Genomic DNA, 15,940 nt, shown 5'->3' on the forward strand with positions numbered 1-15,940 from the left:
GACATTCCAAACAACTTTAATGTTGAAGTCAATAGCTATTTTTGCATGGAAAGTCATTTTTATGGTGAAAGATTATAGGTCATTTTGTCTGAACCCTAGTTAGGAGGTCAACTCCCAAGGATCATAACTTGCTCAATTTTTATGAGATGAAATCCATTCAAGTTCCATGATTAAATTATAGATGTCCTCTCCAACCTTTATGTTTAGAAGAAGTTCAAATTCAACTTGAAAATGCATGTGCCAAGAGGATACATTATAGGTCATTTTGGGCCATTACCATTGAGCAAGTGATTTTCCTCAACTTCTAAAATGCATAAATCCTTCATGCCAAATCCAAATGATGTTTAATTTGTGACCAGAGGATACAAGTTTGATGAATGAACATTTTCCATTTGAATTCCATAGCAAAAGTTATTCAAGGTGGAAGAAGTGAACATTTGGCTTGGTAATTAGAAAATGTTCAAATATGTTTGATTTTCCAAACTTCCACCTCAAAACTCATAATGATCTAAGCTTAAAATGGAAAGCTGTTCAACATGAAAGTTGCTCCCCTTGATCTCTTCTTTCCAAAAAGTCCAAGATCACCTTTTTTGGCTAAATAATGAAGGACTTGCGCATGGGTTCTTTTCAAGGGACCAATTGGATGAATTTCACCTTCACATCTCAAATTCAAATGCACGGCCACATGACATGATTTCAGCATGATACTCAAGCATTTTTGGACCTGATAGCATAACTTGATGGGCCTATCACACACCCATGCAAGCATGCAAGGTGAATTTCTAAATTTAGCAAATTTTAGAAGTGTGTGGAAATGAATGACATTGCCTATAAATACAACCTCATGGCTCAGAAATGAGGACCTCATGCCCAAGCTTTAAACCTGCAATCCAAACCCTCACCATTAAAGGATAATCTTGAAGGTTTTCATTTGAAAATCTAGCTTCAAATCTTATTCTGTTTTGAGATTGAAACTCCAAGAGTCCAAGCCGATCTTTGATCTTAATCACCTCCTACAAGCTTCTGAAGCCAAGCCAAGCACAATTGGGATCAAGATCAAGCAATGTTGGAGCTCCTTCGAAGGTAATTTTTCAGAATTTTCATCTCTTCAGTTCTCCCCATATCATGTTGTCTGTGCTTATGTTGTTTGCTCTCTATCGATTTGGACTTTATTTTTATTTTTAAATACATTAATAAAGGAAAAATCCCTAAACATTATTTCTCTTGATCCATGGACTTTAGGTTACTATCCTTGACATTTTATGAAGTTATGGACTTAGAACTAGGACCTTGACCCTTGATTTGGAAGTTTATAATTTGAGACCTTGTAATTCATCTGGTACCTTTGACTTTGGACTTCTTTTTGAAGACTTTGCTTGGTTATCCTGGTTTTATCTGATACATGGATTATTCTTTGCTTATTTGTCTTGCTTGAGGCTTAATCCAAATGAGGGAATTCTTGCTTGATTTATGACATAAATCTTGCTATCTCTTGGTTAGATCCTTCCTTCATAGCTTTTACTTTATGTGCTAAGATAGTCTTTTCTTCTCATCCCATTTCTTTAATTTTCAAAATCTTTTTTTTTTCAAAACTTCTTGTTTTCAAACCTGAACTATTTTTTAAATAAACCTTGACTTTTGTCAAGTGATTTTCAAAACTTTTTCTTAATAAATGCTAACACATTTTAAGCATATTCAAACCCAATTTCAAAATACAAAAAAATACATAACTCATTCGAACTATTTTGTGCCCTTTGTGCACTTTTTCTTTTAAAAAATTTCTCAAGGTTTAGACATGAGTCATTTCCATAGTTGAGATATAATTCTCCTATCCCCAGAATATTGATGATAATTCTTTTTCCATCTAAGAGAGCTAGTGGCATACTTGTTGATCTTTATCCAAGTTGGAGCCCTTCTATGTGGTGATGCAAAGTTCTCATGCTTATGGGTGACTAGTTGAGTATTCTCCTTAAAATGACAAAATGCATTTTCATTAAAAAGAATCAAAACAAACATCTTTTTTACTTTTACCATGAACTACGAGGTTTTGATCCTCCATTGCACTTTGTTGGTACGTAGGCATGAGACTCAGAAAGTTTTGGCAAACATAAAATTATGAAAAACATTTCTCTTCTAATCTCCTCAATCATTTGCAAACAATACCATTTTTAAGCAAACATGTACAAATTTTCAAAGAGGTTCCTATAGAGTACTATAGATGTTTAAGGTGTTAATACCTTCCTTTTACATAACTAACCCCCAGACCCCTATCTCTTTTTATTAGTTTTGTTTTAAAACTGCTTTGGGTTTCGTTCGTACTTTTTCCTTTTCCTTTGGAAATAATAAAAGTGCGATTATTCGCAACGTGCAAACAATCTCTAGCCTTCCTATCGAGGTTTACTTGCAGGATCGACTATAAAGTCCTAGACTAATATGTGTTTAATATATGGTGTGTTTGTTGGTGAAGTGTTTGGATCAATAGAGCAATAAGTAAAAATGTTTGCAAGAAAAAGTGAAGTAAAAGTAAAAGGGTAAAAGCAAGATAAAGACGTAAATGAACAAAACAAATGAAATGACTTGATAAGTTCAATGGTTTGAAAATAATTATGGAAGCAGATGTACATTTTGCAGGAAGTTAACTCATTTCTCTTAGACGCTTGATTCTTCAAGTGTTTTCCTATTGCAATGTTACAAATGCCACCCCCTAGAAATGAAAATTACATCTACTTAAATAGTAATAAAAAATAACTGTTATGAGGTTGTGATCCATTCATGATGTGCCACGTAACAGAGCCTGTCAACCCACATCTCTAGTAACTTCCCATGTTCTGCTTCCAACGATATGTGTCCATCATGACACGTTTCGCTTCGACTTCGACAAGATCACCCCCTTTGTCGACTTCACTTCGACCTGGCCTAGGTTCCTCCTGACTGTTGAACCGCTTTTGACTGCATCTCTGTTGTGCTAATTTCTCCCTTCGGTGTGGCAAAATTTTCCAGCTAACAAATTACCCCCCCTAAAAGGTCAGTTTCGACCGAGAGACATTTCGATCGAGAAACTTGGCGTTTTAACTTTCCAAATTTCAGCTGGATGTCTAATTGTTAATGATGCTCTGCACAATGATTATTCTTTTCTGCGCCACGATTTCCCAGAAAAATTCCATCTTTAGAAGCTACCTCCTAGGTCGTGGGCTTTCAACTAACGCTACTAACTTTCCCACTACCACTGAGTCGGGCAGCTGTCGTCAATCGACTGACCTTTGGCTACCATTTTGTTTGCCTATAAATACCACGTTTTCATGTTCAACATTTTTCTTTCTACTTCTTCATCTGTGCATTTTTTCTGCAATTCTTCAAAGCGATATTACTCTCCTCATTTTTCTCCTTCTTTCACTGCAATGGCTTCCTCTACTAACACCAAGGACGTAACAACCTTCAACATTGGCAATAACCCTATCGCATTTCAACTTACTAAAGCAGAAAGTATGAAACCTATTCCTCAACCCACATCCACTGATGAGGCTATGGTAAAAATCTGGAAACGCCAAATGCTCATCCATTTGTCGTTGCTGACAAACTCATTGCCTTCCATGAGCCTTATCTAGACACAAAAACACAACCCAAAAATGTTCAATCCCATTTTCCTGGTTTCACTCCTGCTCTCTCTCCAACTTTTGAAAAGGACGATATTATTGATGTAAAGTTCATGGACCCAAAGGCTAGAGTTTTCAGGTCGATGCCTACTCCTGGAAATAAGAAGTATGTGGCTTAGCTTAACAAAGTTCAATGCAAACGCCAAGACCAATGGAGACGTGTTGGTATTTTCGATGTTATCCAGATCTCGAGGCACGTCCATCGAATTAACCAATGCATGTTTCTTGCTTCGATCTATTTCTGGGAGGGTTCGACCAATACCTTCCAACTTCCCTGTGGTATGCTGACGCCAACTCTTTTCAACATGGCGGCTATTACAAGTTTATCACCTCTGGGCGAAACTTTTGACCCTACGCTTTTGACAGAAGCCACATTTTCGTTCAGTCGCGCCAACCTTTAAAATTACATTGAATACCACCATGATCAAAATTCTATGAAAGTATCTGATGAATAGCATATTGCTTTTATAACCCTTTGGCTTTCGTACTATGTATTCTGCCCCGGCTCTTTACAAATAGCCAAGAGTTACATAAGCTTGGCGATCCAAATCCATGAAGGTCGACAGGTTTCTTTAGGTAAGCTTTTGCTAGCTTCCTTGTACCATTGTCTAGGGCTTGTGACCTTAAAATTAAAATATCTACATTCTACTAAAAAGGCCCTAAACTTGTCTGGCATGTAATACCCTAATTTTGACCCTAAGATCCCTCATGCTATCTCAATCATATGCATTGGCTTAGGGATCACACATTGGCATCCTCCTTACCCATAATTCATTGGGTTCGCATTGGGAAAGATCACCAAACACATATTGATTGTGTCATAATTTATTTTTAATTATTTACTAACCAAAATACCAAAAATATATCAATGTATAGTTTGTTGCTTTTGTAGGTAGTGTGTGTAATCACCCATGCTCCATCAAGCTTATATCTAGGGTTTAAGACCCTCAATGTAAAGATATCAATCAAGAGATGGTTTACATTAGCTCTAGACATCATATATGTATCCCCATGTGTAACACCCCAAAATTTGCCCTCCTCATTCATGCATTCATTTAGCATTTCATATTGCATTTCATCATGTCAATCAGAATTAGATCCAAGAAACTTTAAAAAAAACAAAAAAAAACCAAAAAAAAAAAAAAAAAAAAAAATAATATTTTTTTACAAAAATAAATAAATAAATAAAAATAATAATAAAAAATAAATAAAATATAATAGAAAAACTTGGACTTGGACCTCTCTCATTTGAGCCCACAAAGCCATGAAAATCAGGTTATAAAAGAGGGAGATCAGACAGAAAAAGGAAGAGAAGCAAAATACTCTGAGGTTTCCTTGGAACAAAACCCTTGACAAAACCTGGAGAGAAACCTGACAGAGAACTCAGAGCAACCCCCAGGCAGCTCTGAAAAATTCAATCTGACTCACACACTTTCATCTCACGCAAACCCTAACATTGCCTTGCAAACCCAGCCGTGCCATTTGATTTCAACCGATCTCTCCAATCAGGTTTGCCCTTATTCCCATTACCTTTATGCTCTTAATTTGGATCATCTGAATGTATGAGGTATGATGGATGAATTTCATTAGGTTTTTCGCCCATGGGTTTAATATGTATATGAATGTATAAACAATGCCTTGAATGTTTAACCGTTTAATTTTTGAGTGTATGCCACAGGGTTTGAGGTTTCTGAAACCATACTGTTATCCATGAAAAAAATGCTTATCGTGTTTCACTAACCCTTTTGTTGAGTTTTTGTGAGGGCTCACAGACTCTTGCAGAGATGGTTTGCGTGGTTTTCCCACTTTATTTGTGGGATACCCCCTGGAGGTTCATTCCGATTACCTGTACTGACTCACCTTTCTTTGATGGCATTAGCTTGGGAGATCCCTGGGTTTCTTACTCCTTTAATTGCTGTTACTTCGGATCTTTATCCGTGTGGTACTTTTACCTCTTTTCCGCATTTTATCGCTTTCTTAGCTGGAAGACCTCGATAGGAGGCATTTGTTTTCTTTTGTTTATTTACTTCTGAGCCCCTTGTTGGCACATTTACTTTATACATGTTTGTTTTGTATGTGTTCGTATCCCTGCAGGTAGCGCGGTTCCTTCGTCAAGGACTGCCTTTTTGCCCTTGAGCATCCCAAACCCTAAAACCCAAAGCAACACGTTAACTCCTTCTACTACAGGCGAGTAAGTCTCCAAAGGTCGAGCATCCGGTAGATTGCGTAGTGACGTCGTTCGTCCAAAACCCAATCCATAACCCCATAGTTAGCCGAACTACGTTTTGCTCTGATTCTTAGGCCAGATGAGATACGTAGGCATAAGACGCGATGTCTTAGCGAGCACAATTACCCTTAACCCCTAGGTAGCCGAGCTACGAAGACTCTGATTCTCATATTTAGATGAGATACGTATGCAGTGGATGCGACATCCGCGCGAGTCATTTTCATTTAACCCCCTTTTTTTTAGTAAATAACACATTAGATAAACCCACACCCTTTAGACAAGAACTACAAAAGTGGATCCCGTAGAGTACTACGGATGCGTAGGGGTGCTAATACCTTCCCTTCACATAACCGACTCCCGAACCCAAGATTTGGTTGCGAGACCCCGTCTTGTCCTTTCCTTTTTCAGGTTTACTTCGAGCGTTTCCTTTCCCTCCTTTGGGATGAATAACGCACGGTGGCGACTCTTCTGTCATTTTCTTTCGCCGGTTGTTTTTTCGCGCACTGTATTTTTCAGGTTGCGACACCATGGTCTTCACATATCATTTTAATCAAGAAACCATCAAGAGTTTGAAGTTTGTTTGCCTTTGAAGCCCTAATTCATCTAGGTATCTTATGTGACTTCCTCAGTAAGTTTCTTCATCATTTGATCAAATACATCAAGGTATACTTCATTTTACATCATATTAAGCATATGTGATCCTTCATGAGTCCCAAGAATCAATAGAATGTCAAGTTTGCAAGATGGTTCATGGTGGTCGACCAGAGAAAGTCAACTGGTCAAAATTGGGGTTCCCTAGACCCTATCTCCTACAATTTTTGTCATATAAAAATGATTCTAAGAGCAACGTTACTCCTTATGACATTACAAACAACTTTTATCTTGAATTGAATAGTTATTTTTTCTTGGAAAGTCATTTTTTATGGTGAAAGATTATAGGTCATTTTGTCTGAACCCTAGTTAGGAGGTCAACTTCCAAGGATCATAACTTGCTCAATTTTTATGAGATTAAAGACATTCAAGTTCCATGACAAAATTCAAGATGTTCTCTCCAACTTTGAATTTCATAATAAATTCAAATTAAACTTGAAAATGCATGTGCCAAGAGGAAACATTGTAGGTCATTTTGGGCCATTACCATTGAGCAAGTGGTTTTCCTCAACTTCTAAAATGCATAACTCCTTCATGCCAAATTCAAATGAGGTTAAATTTGTGATCACATTTAAGAGGTTTGAAATAGCTACAACTTTGATGAAAGAATGTTTTCCATTTGAAGTCCATAGCAAGCGTTATTCAAGGTGGAAGAAGTGAACATTTGGCTTGGTACTTAGAAAACTTTCAAATATGTTTGATTTTCCAAACTTCAACCTCAAAATTAGTCATGATCCAAGCTTTAAATGGAAACATGTTCAACATGAAAGTTGTTCCCCTTGATCTCACCTTTCCAAAAAGTTCAAGATCACCTCATTTGGCTAAAGAATGAAGGACTTGCGCATGGTTTTCAAGAGAGCAATTGGATGAATTTCACTTTCACATCTCAAATTCAAATGCATGGCCATAGACATGATTTCAGCATGATACCCGAGCATTTTTGGACCTGATAGCATCACTTGATGGGCATACCACACGCCCATGCAAGCATGCCAGGTGAATTACTAAGTTTAGCAAATTTTGGAAGTGTGTGGAAATGAATGACATTGCCTATAAATACAACCCTCATGGCTCAGAATTGAGGACCTCATGCCTAAGCTTTGAACCTGCAATCCAAACCCTCACCATTAAAGGATAATCTTGAAGGTTTTCATTTGAAAATCGAGCTTCAAATCTCATTATGTTTTGAGATTGAAACTCCAAGAGTCCAAGTCTCTCTTTGATCTTAATCACCTCCTACAAGCTTCTGAAGCCAAGCCAAGCACAATTGGATTCAAGATCAAGCAAGGTTGAAGCTCCTTCGAAGGTAATTTTTCAGAATTTTCATCTCTTCGATTCTCCCTAATTCTTCACTATTCTTTGTGATTTTTTGTTGGTTGAAGTCCTACCAATGTAGGCAACAAGATTGAGTTGCTTTGAGGTCAAATCGAAGCAACTCAGTTCATGATCCTCAAAATTCAAATCCCTGTATCTTTTTATATACTTGGAATTAAAGAAAATTGAGGTCAAATTCGAGCTCCTGGGTATTTTCTCTTTGAAATAGTGTCCTTGTTTTCCATTTTTCATGAAGTTGAGGTTGGACCAGTCTGGTGGTTATCACTAGAGAAGATGACCGGAGCTAAGGCTTCGGTGGTGCGTTGGCAAGTCCCAAGTCATCTGATCTGGTCGAAACATTTTAATCTTGGCCCTTGGTTGAGATTACCACGAGTGTGGTGCTTTGACTCAGGTCTTTTGTGGATAGCGCGCGCGTGGCCATCAGATCTCCCACCTCAATTAATGAGGGAGATCTGATGGCCCTTGTTTTTTTGTATTTTCTAATTTTTCATTTAATTGCTTTATTTTGATTAATTCATAATAATTTCATTTTTAATCCAAAAAATATGGGACTTTCACCAAAAATCATTAAATAATTTTCTCTTTCATTTCCGGAATTAAAATTGTTTTTTTGATTAATTTTGATAGTTTTTCATGAATTAAATGTTTTTGTGCATATTTTTAATTGTTTAAAAATCTTCTGACTTTTCAGAAATCATGAAATTTTTTGTCTGAGGTCCTTTTACCTTGTTTGACATAGGATAAATCTTTTGGCCATTTATTTGGTGTTTTGAAGAGATTTTAGATTTTGACCAAATTAAATTGAATTTTAATGTATTTTTAAATTGATTTTTAATTGATTAATTGTGTAAAAATTATGTTGACTCATTTTTATGGTCTTGTGATGTTTGACTATTTGTTTGAGCCTTGGTCAAGGTTGATTTGACTTTTGTTGGATTAAAATCATTGGATTTAGGGGATTGATGAAGTGTATATTTCATCTCCGAAAATGAGTGAATAATTTTAATTTGATAAAATTCCTCCCATGACCAATTTGTGTTTCTCTCATTCCCATCCCCCTTCATATTCATCCCTATTCTTACCCATTCCTTTCATTGACCAATGAAATCTCAAAAATCCTAAGGCTAATTGGTTCATCAATGACCTTGTGTCAGATAAACCAATACAAGTATGGATGAGATAGGTCCATCCCTTTTGGTCTTTTCTTTTAGTGTATGGTATGTTTTAGGAGTTTGATTCATCATACTATATCTCTAACATGCATTAACACCTAAATTTTTATTCCTCGGCCTCAAATAGTTATGACTTCTACATAAGTCCAATTACGATTGCTTAACATAAAGCTAACTTTGACCCTAAAGGCATATCATTCTAGTAAGTGAGATTGTAAGTCTCCCATATTTAATGGTATTGTGTGGAAACTTGGCCTTTTTTCCTTCCAATGGAATATGTCTTGGTTCAAGGATTCATGCTTGTGAATAGATGGTTGAGTGTTCTCCAAAGAATGAATTAATCAATAAAAAAGGAAAAAACATCACTAACATTCAATTAACCTTGACTAAAATTTGACTAACTCTTATTAATATTGCTTTACTTTCAAGTAATCTACTTTATGCAATTTAATTTTTAGTCATTTATCATTCATTGCCATTTACACTTCATTTAACTCGTTTATGTTTATGTCATTTTCACTTTGCTCATTTGAGCCATATATTGTGATTGTATATATTTGTTTTTGCATTTTGATTTTATTTGTGGCCTTAGGAACTTAAAACACTTAATAACCAACAAAAACCCTAAAAAAATGTTTGGTGGACTGTTGATCTTGATCTGAACTTTTGGACTTAGAACTATGCAACATTCCCTATGCAAAAAGGACTTGGCCAATGCCAACATTCTGAGATCAAGTTATTGTGAACTGAGCCTTCATCTGATGCAAATCTTGGGATTCATTTGAACTCATCAGCCATATTGTCTTGATGTAAACTGTTATTTGATCTTGTGTTTAATGCTTTATTCTGAGTTAATCAAGGAGTATTTCATCTGATACATGGGAAAACAAAGAAGACAGCTAGCTATGGATTTGCTTTCTTGGATGTGGCTATCTTTAGTTGATATTTTGATCTTCATGATGTCTGATATTACTAATTGCCTTCTTGATAATTGCATGATTCAAAGTCCAAAGGGAAAATGGGTTTTCTATATGACATTCTTGTCTGTTGGATTGTATCCCATTGGTCAGATCTTTTCAACTCTTAACTTTTAATTTTATGCTTCGGATAAGTCTCTTCATCTCCTCCCAATTCTTAAATTTAAAATCTCTCCCCCTTTTCAAAAACTTTCTTTGCTTGTGATTTCAAACTTAGACCTTATTTCAAGTAGAAACTTTGGCCTTATGCCATTGAAATTTCAAACTCCTTTTTCTTAAATCAAACTTGTAAATAAACCTAATCATATTAACTTAAAATTTCAAAAGACAAAGAGAAATAACAACTTCATTCAAATTTTTGGCCTCCTGTTCCTTTCTTATTAACTTTTGATTAAAATCAATCCACCCACTTTGAAATTGTTACCACGAACTATGAGGTTTTGGTCCCTCATTTTTATGTTGGTACGTAGGCACAAGCCCGAAGGTGTTGTCAAACACAAAAATATAATCAATGAATTCTTTTCTCATCCTCACACTCTATTTTTCTCAAACATCATTTTATACCAAAAACACATACACACATAAAAAAGGGCTCCCTAGGAGTACCTATGGTACTTTGGGTGCTAACACCTTCCCTCTGTGTAACCAACCCCATTACCTGTAATCTCTGGCATTTTATTAGTTTTGATTTGAAAACTTCTTATCTTTGGGTTTTGTTCGTACTTTTCCCTTTTCCTTTGGAAGCAATAAAAGTGCGGTGGTGACTCTGGTTTTATTGACATTAAGCTTATCCATAGCTTGATGGTCGTGAATTTACCTCTACATGGCCCTATGTGGCTGCTGCAACATTGGTTAAACGCCACCTTCGTGTACCAGTTGGGTTATCCGATGTTGGAGTGCATAATGCGTTTGAACTAGGACCGACCAGTCGAAAGTGCAAGACTCGCCTTAATGATATGTCAGAAAGCTCCCAACAAACACCTCTTTATGAAGTATCTCAGTATGTTTATTGAGGCCAATTCCTTTGTTCCAAGTATGGCCCCATTTGTGGATCGAAGCTTTGACCCAAAATGGTTTGAAAATCCTTTCCCTGGTGATTCTCCTCAAGCTACAGCACAATTGAGTGTTATGTGGAGGGAATTTTTGACTCCTACATTGGAGGGCATTTTTCTTCAAGACATGATCGACGCTTTCTCCAATCTCACTGGAGAAACGCCTACTCTACCGCCGACTACTGACGCCCCTGACGCAACAATCCAAATTATCAATGTTGACGAGGCCCAAACAAAGAAGGTAACCATTATTCCTTTGCCTTTTCCTTCTTTGAGAAGCAAAACTAACAACTTCTTTTTCTCTGTTTCTATCTTCTAGGGTCGAAAGAGGGTTCCAGTTGTTGCGCCAGCCCCAAGCAAACCTTCAAAAATAAAAAAGGCGTCCTCGACTCTAAAACCAAAGGTACCTCGTGTCTTAACGTTTCATGAGGTTTTAAAATTCAATCACCCTCTAACGTATCTTGTGACTTAGGTTCTTGAAGAGGTGCCTTCGGTTAATAGTGAAGACTCTGATGGCAACACGCATTCACATATCTTTCCTACATCAAAGGCGCCACCAGTTACTTCGCCTACTCCGGCCCGGAAAAAAAAGTTCCGGCCAAAAAACCTTCCTCAAGAATTTCTTCTTCGGCCGCAGAGACCTTAGTTCCTGGTGACCTTACTGAAGCCTTTGCGCCCCAGGTTAAAGAAAGACATACTCCATCTTCCCCATAACACATAGCTCCCTAGGTATTTGACTCCCTAGGTTCTTCTCCGATATGGATCTTGGCTTCTTTGTTATAGGGACATGTGGCTGATTCAACTCTTGCTGAGCCCATAGTCGATGTGAGGGTCTAAAGTCAACCAACTGAGAATGCTACTCTCTTGAGTCCTCAAAGGCAAGATGAGTTTTGGAGCATGTCGCCTGGGGCTCAACAAAATCTTAACACTCAGCAAACTCAGGCCCGTTCGACCGCTGCTGGCGAAGGAACTTCTTTTAGCACTCTTACTCCAGAAGAGATTTTGGCCATGAAGCAACAAAATTCGGCAGAGGCCTTAAGAAAGCTGTAGCAACTTCGTCAAATATCGATTGAGGCTTAGCTTTCCTCTTTGACTTTCGTGCCTGCTCCAGGAATGGATGCCACTGCCACTCTCAAACTTCAATAGTTAAAAAATTATATGTTTGAGCGCGAGATTCTAATTGTCGTCGAAGAAGAAGAACCAATGGCGCGCGACATCCTCAAGCTGCTCGACGAACTTGCCCTACACGAGTTTCCTACTCCGGTTACCAGATACTTGATTGAGTTTGAAGCTTTCTTCACCCAACTGGTCAAGGATCTTGCTCTTCTTCGAAATGTTGATTTTAAAATTAAAATGAAGATCAACGAGATGAGACTAGAGTCGGATTTTAGTCAAGTTTGTGAGAAAAAACTCAATGACTTTGAGGCCAAGAAACAAGAACATCTCAAAAAATAGCAAATCTTCGATCAACAAATCTCAGATTATCAAGCTCAAATAGTTGAACTTACTAAGAAGATTGTTTAGGTTGAAGCGCAAAAAGCCTCCTTGGATACGGATGAATCTCTTCCTACTCAAGATGTCGTCAACCAGGAGGTTCTTAAAGGGATTTCACACGGCGAAAAGGCCCTTAAAATTAAAGCAAAGACTAACCAACTGTGGGAGAAGAAAAGCCTCCTTGACATCAGAATTGGTCATGAAAGACCCTTTTCGAAGACTTTAACTCTAGGTTTCCTGCTTGATGTATTTCTTTTGTCGAGGCAATTGTAGCGCTGGCTGACCATTTTGTATGTCATCTTGGCTTTAACAATCAATGATCATTTTCACTATATTATAATTTGAATCTCTTGTAGCATAGGTTTATATTTTTTCAAATATTTCCCATTTACCCTTAAGATTCTTTAATCAATACCCATCTCCTGAATTTTGTAGGCATTATTCATAAATGTTTAGATTATTTGAAATGGTCCTTCCCACTTTGGTGACTATTTTCCTAAAGTTTGATCTCTTCAATCCATAGGTAAAATTACCTTCCAAACGTAATCATTTATTGCATAGGTTTTCATCTTAATCCTTTTATTGTATACTTTGGCCACACGCGCCTTTTGTCGTATCAACACGTCTATTGCAGCCAACCTTTCTTCGTCTAAATTAGTCAATTCGTCGAACATCAATCTCCAATATTGTTTCGAAGGGATGTCATTTTGCCATAGCACCCTAACTGATTGTAAAAAAATCTTTGTTGGCAACACATCATTGTGCCTAAATGTTAAACGGAAAGGCGTCAAATTCGTTGTCTCTTTTAGGGATGTTCGACAAGCCCATAAAATTTGGTCTAATGTCTTGTGCCAATTCTTAGGTTTCTTGGCAACGTGTTTTTTGTTTAAACCAATTATCACTTTGTTGGCTGTCTCGACTTGGCCATTTGCTTGGGCGTAGTAAGGTATGCAAGTAACCAACTTGAACCCTATTTCAGTGGCAAACTCTTGCATCTTTTGACCCACAAAAACTGAGCCTTGATCTGTATTAATGGTTTCAGGAATCCCAAACCTAAACGCAATGTGTTTTGGAATGAATTTGAGCACAACCTCTTAATCCACTTTTACCAAAGGGATAACTTCTATCCATTTTGTAAAGTAGTCTATTTTGACTGGGATAAACTTTTGTTGTTTCGACAAGGTTGGTCGAACCTCACTGATGACATCTAATGCCCATCCTCGAAAGGGCCAAGGCTTGATAATTGCATGCAACTAGCTTGCTAGTACATGTTAGATGCTTGCATGCATCTGACATTTTTAGCATCCTTTGGCGAAATCAATACAGTCTTTTAACATACTTGGCCAGTAAACACCTTGTCAAAATAATAGCCATTTCATTTTATGGCCTGCTTATTGTACCCCACAAGTTCCACTGTGTACTTCAGACATTTCTAAGTAGGCTTCTCTATCTCCAAGGCACTTAAGCAATACTCTTTCTGGAGTTTTCTTCAACAACTCATTTCCCAGGCGTACATAGCTTAAAGCTCTATACTTAACTTTCCTGTTAGTCTTTCTGACTGGATTTTCTAAGTACTCTATGATTGGTTTTCTCCAATCTGACTGTGACAAATTGTCAATGTCAAAAACTTTGTGTCTTGCGAAAATTTCGAAATTTTCAAGAAATTGAAATTTATTGCTGAAGACCTCCCCCCCCCCCCCCCTAGTTTTTGGGATTACCGTATTGGGTGACGGCGAGACGTTTGACACCATCTTTTCCTTTACCTCAATAAAATCCTTGAGCTTTTCTTTTGATACCTTGTACCCAGTGGAAATTTGTGCTAACTCATTGGCTTCTTGATTCCTCATTCTAGGCGCATGCATGGTGCTGATAACTTCGAAGCACTCTAATAGTTGCGTCGCCATTACGAAATACATCAATAGATTTTCTTTAACGCACTTGTACTCTCGTGTGGTTTGTCTGATCACTAGCTCCAAATATGGCTCCAATTTTGGTCTTTTCAGCTTTCAAGCGTTCGATGTATCGAACCTTATAAGCTAATTGCGCCATATCCCTTAGATACTGTGTATCTAACTTCTTTCTGATAGAACAGTCTACACCGCCTACGCCTATTTTGACTAATTCATGCTCAGGGACTTGAGTAAAGCATTTAGCCTTCAAAAGTCTAAACCTATTGAGGTACTGATCGACTGACTCAACGGTCTATCGTTTGACGCTGACCAGTTCTTTTAGACTTATTTTCAATTATCCCATGCAAAACTGTTCATGGAACAACCTCTCTAGCTGCGTCCATATTTGGACGGATTGTGGAGGTAACATTGTAAACCACGTGAACGTATTTTTTATAAGAGAACTTGGAAAGTATTTAAACTTCAAATCCTCATTGTTTGCTATGTCGCCAACTTCGGTTTGATATTTGGCAACATGTTCGACGGTACACTCTCCGGTGTCTCTGTCGCAACCTGAAAAAGGAAATGCGAAAAAAAACAACCGGCGAAAAGAAAAGACAGAAGAGTTGCCACCGTGCGTTATTTATCCCAAAGGAGGGAAAGGAAACGCTCTAAGTAAACCTGGAAAAAGGAAAGGAAAAGACAATGTCTCGCAACAAAATCTTGGGTTCGGGAGTCGATTATGCGAAGGGAAGGTATTAGCACCCCTACGCATCCGTAGTACTCTACGGGATCCACTCTTGTTGTTCTTGTCTAAAGGGTGTGGGTTTATTTAATGTACTATTTACTAAAAGAGGGGTCAAAAGAAAATGACTCGCACGGATGTCGCATCCACTGCATACGTATCTCATCTGAATATGAGAATCAGAGTCTTCATAGCTCGGCTACCTATGGGTTAAGGATAAGTGTACTCGCTAAGACATCGCGTCTTATGCCTACGTATCTCATCTGGAATGAGAATCAGAGCAAGCCGTAGTTCGGCTAACTACGGGTTAAGGGTTGTGTTTGGGCGAACGACGTTACTACGCAATCTACCGGATGCTCGACCTTTGGAGACTTACTCGCCTGTAGTAGAAGGAGTAAACGTGTTCTTAGGAGAAGAAAAAACAATGAGTTGTTGGTGTTTTAGGAATGCTCATGCAAAAAAGAAGTCCTAGACGAAGGAACCGTGCTACCTTAATTGTCATGCAAACGAGAGACTATCTGAAGCCTAGCAATCCTATGGGGAGACGATCACACCATACAAAACAAACATGCATAAAGTAAACATGCCAACCAGGGGCTCAAACACACATGGGTAGGGCTTTAGTCAAGAGGGGTCATATCAACCTCGACAAACAAGCCATGGAATAGGTAATCAAATGGGCTCTTAACCACTGACATTGACCGTCAGGGTGAGCAGATCAAAAGGGTAATGAGGATAAGACCTC

General features: G+C 37.8%; 2 protein-coding genes across 2 annotated transcripts; both read right to left on the bottom strand.

Moving 5' to 3' along the window:
• Positions 1-12,965: 12,965 nt before the first annotated feature.
• Positions 12,966-13,556, bottom strand: LOC127081260 (uncharacterized). Its single transcript, XM_051021531.1, has 2 exons — positions 13,095-13,556; positions 12,966-12,983 (listed from the first exon to the last, which is right to left on the bottom strand). Exons 1-2 carry the CDS (start codon positions 13,554-13,556, stop codon positions 12,966-12,968), a joined length of 480 nt encoding a protein of 159 aa, XP_050877488.1.
• Positions 13,557-13,952: 396 nt separating this feature from the next.
• On the bottom strand, positions 13,953-14,465 carry LOC127081261 (uncharacterized). Its single transcript, XM_051021532.1, has 2 exons — positions 14,280-14,465; positions 13,953-14,162 (listed from the first exon to the last, which is right to left on the bottom strand). Exons 1-2 carry the CDS (start codon positions 14,463-14,465, stop codon positions 13,953-13,955), a joined length of 396 nt encoding a protein of 131 aa, XP_050877489.1.
• Positions 14,466-15,940: the final 1,475 nt, after the last annotated feature.

Source organism: Lathyrus oleraceus, chromosome 5, assembly GCF_024323335.1.
Source record: "Lathyrus oleraceus cultivar Zhongwan6 chromosome 5, CAAS_Psat_ZW6_1.0, whole genome shotgun sequence".
NCBI lineage: Eukaryota > Viridiplantae > Streptophyta > Magnoliopsida > Fabales > Fabaceae > Lathyrus > Lathyrus oleraceus.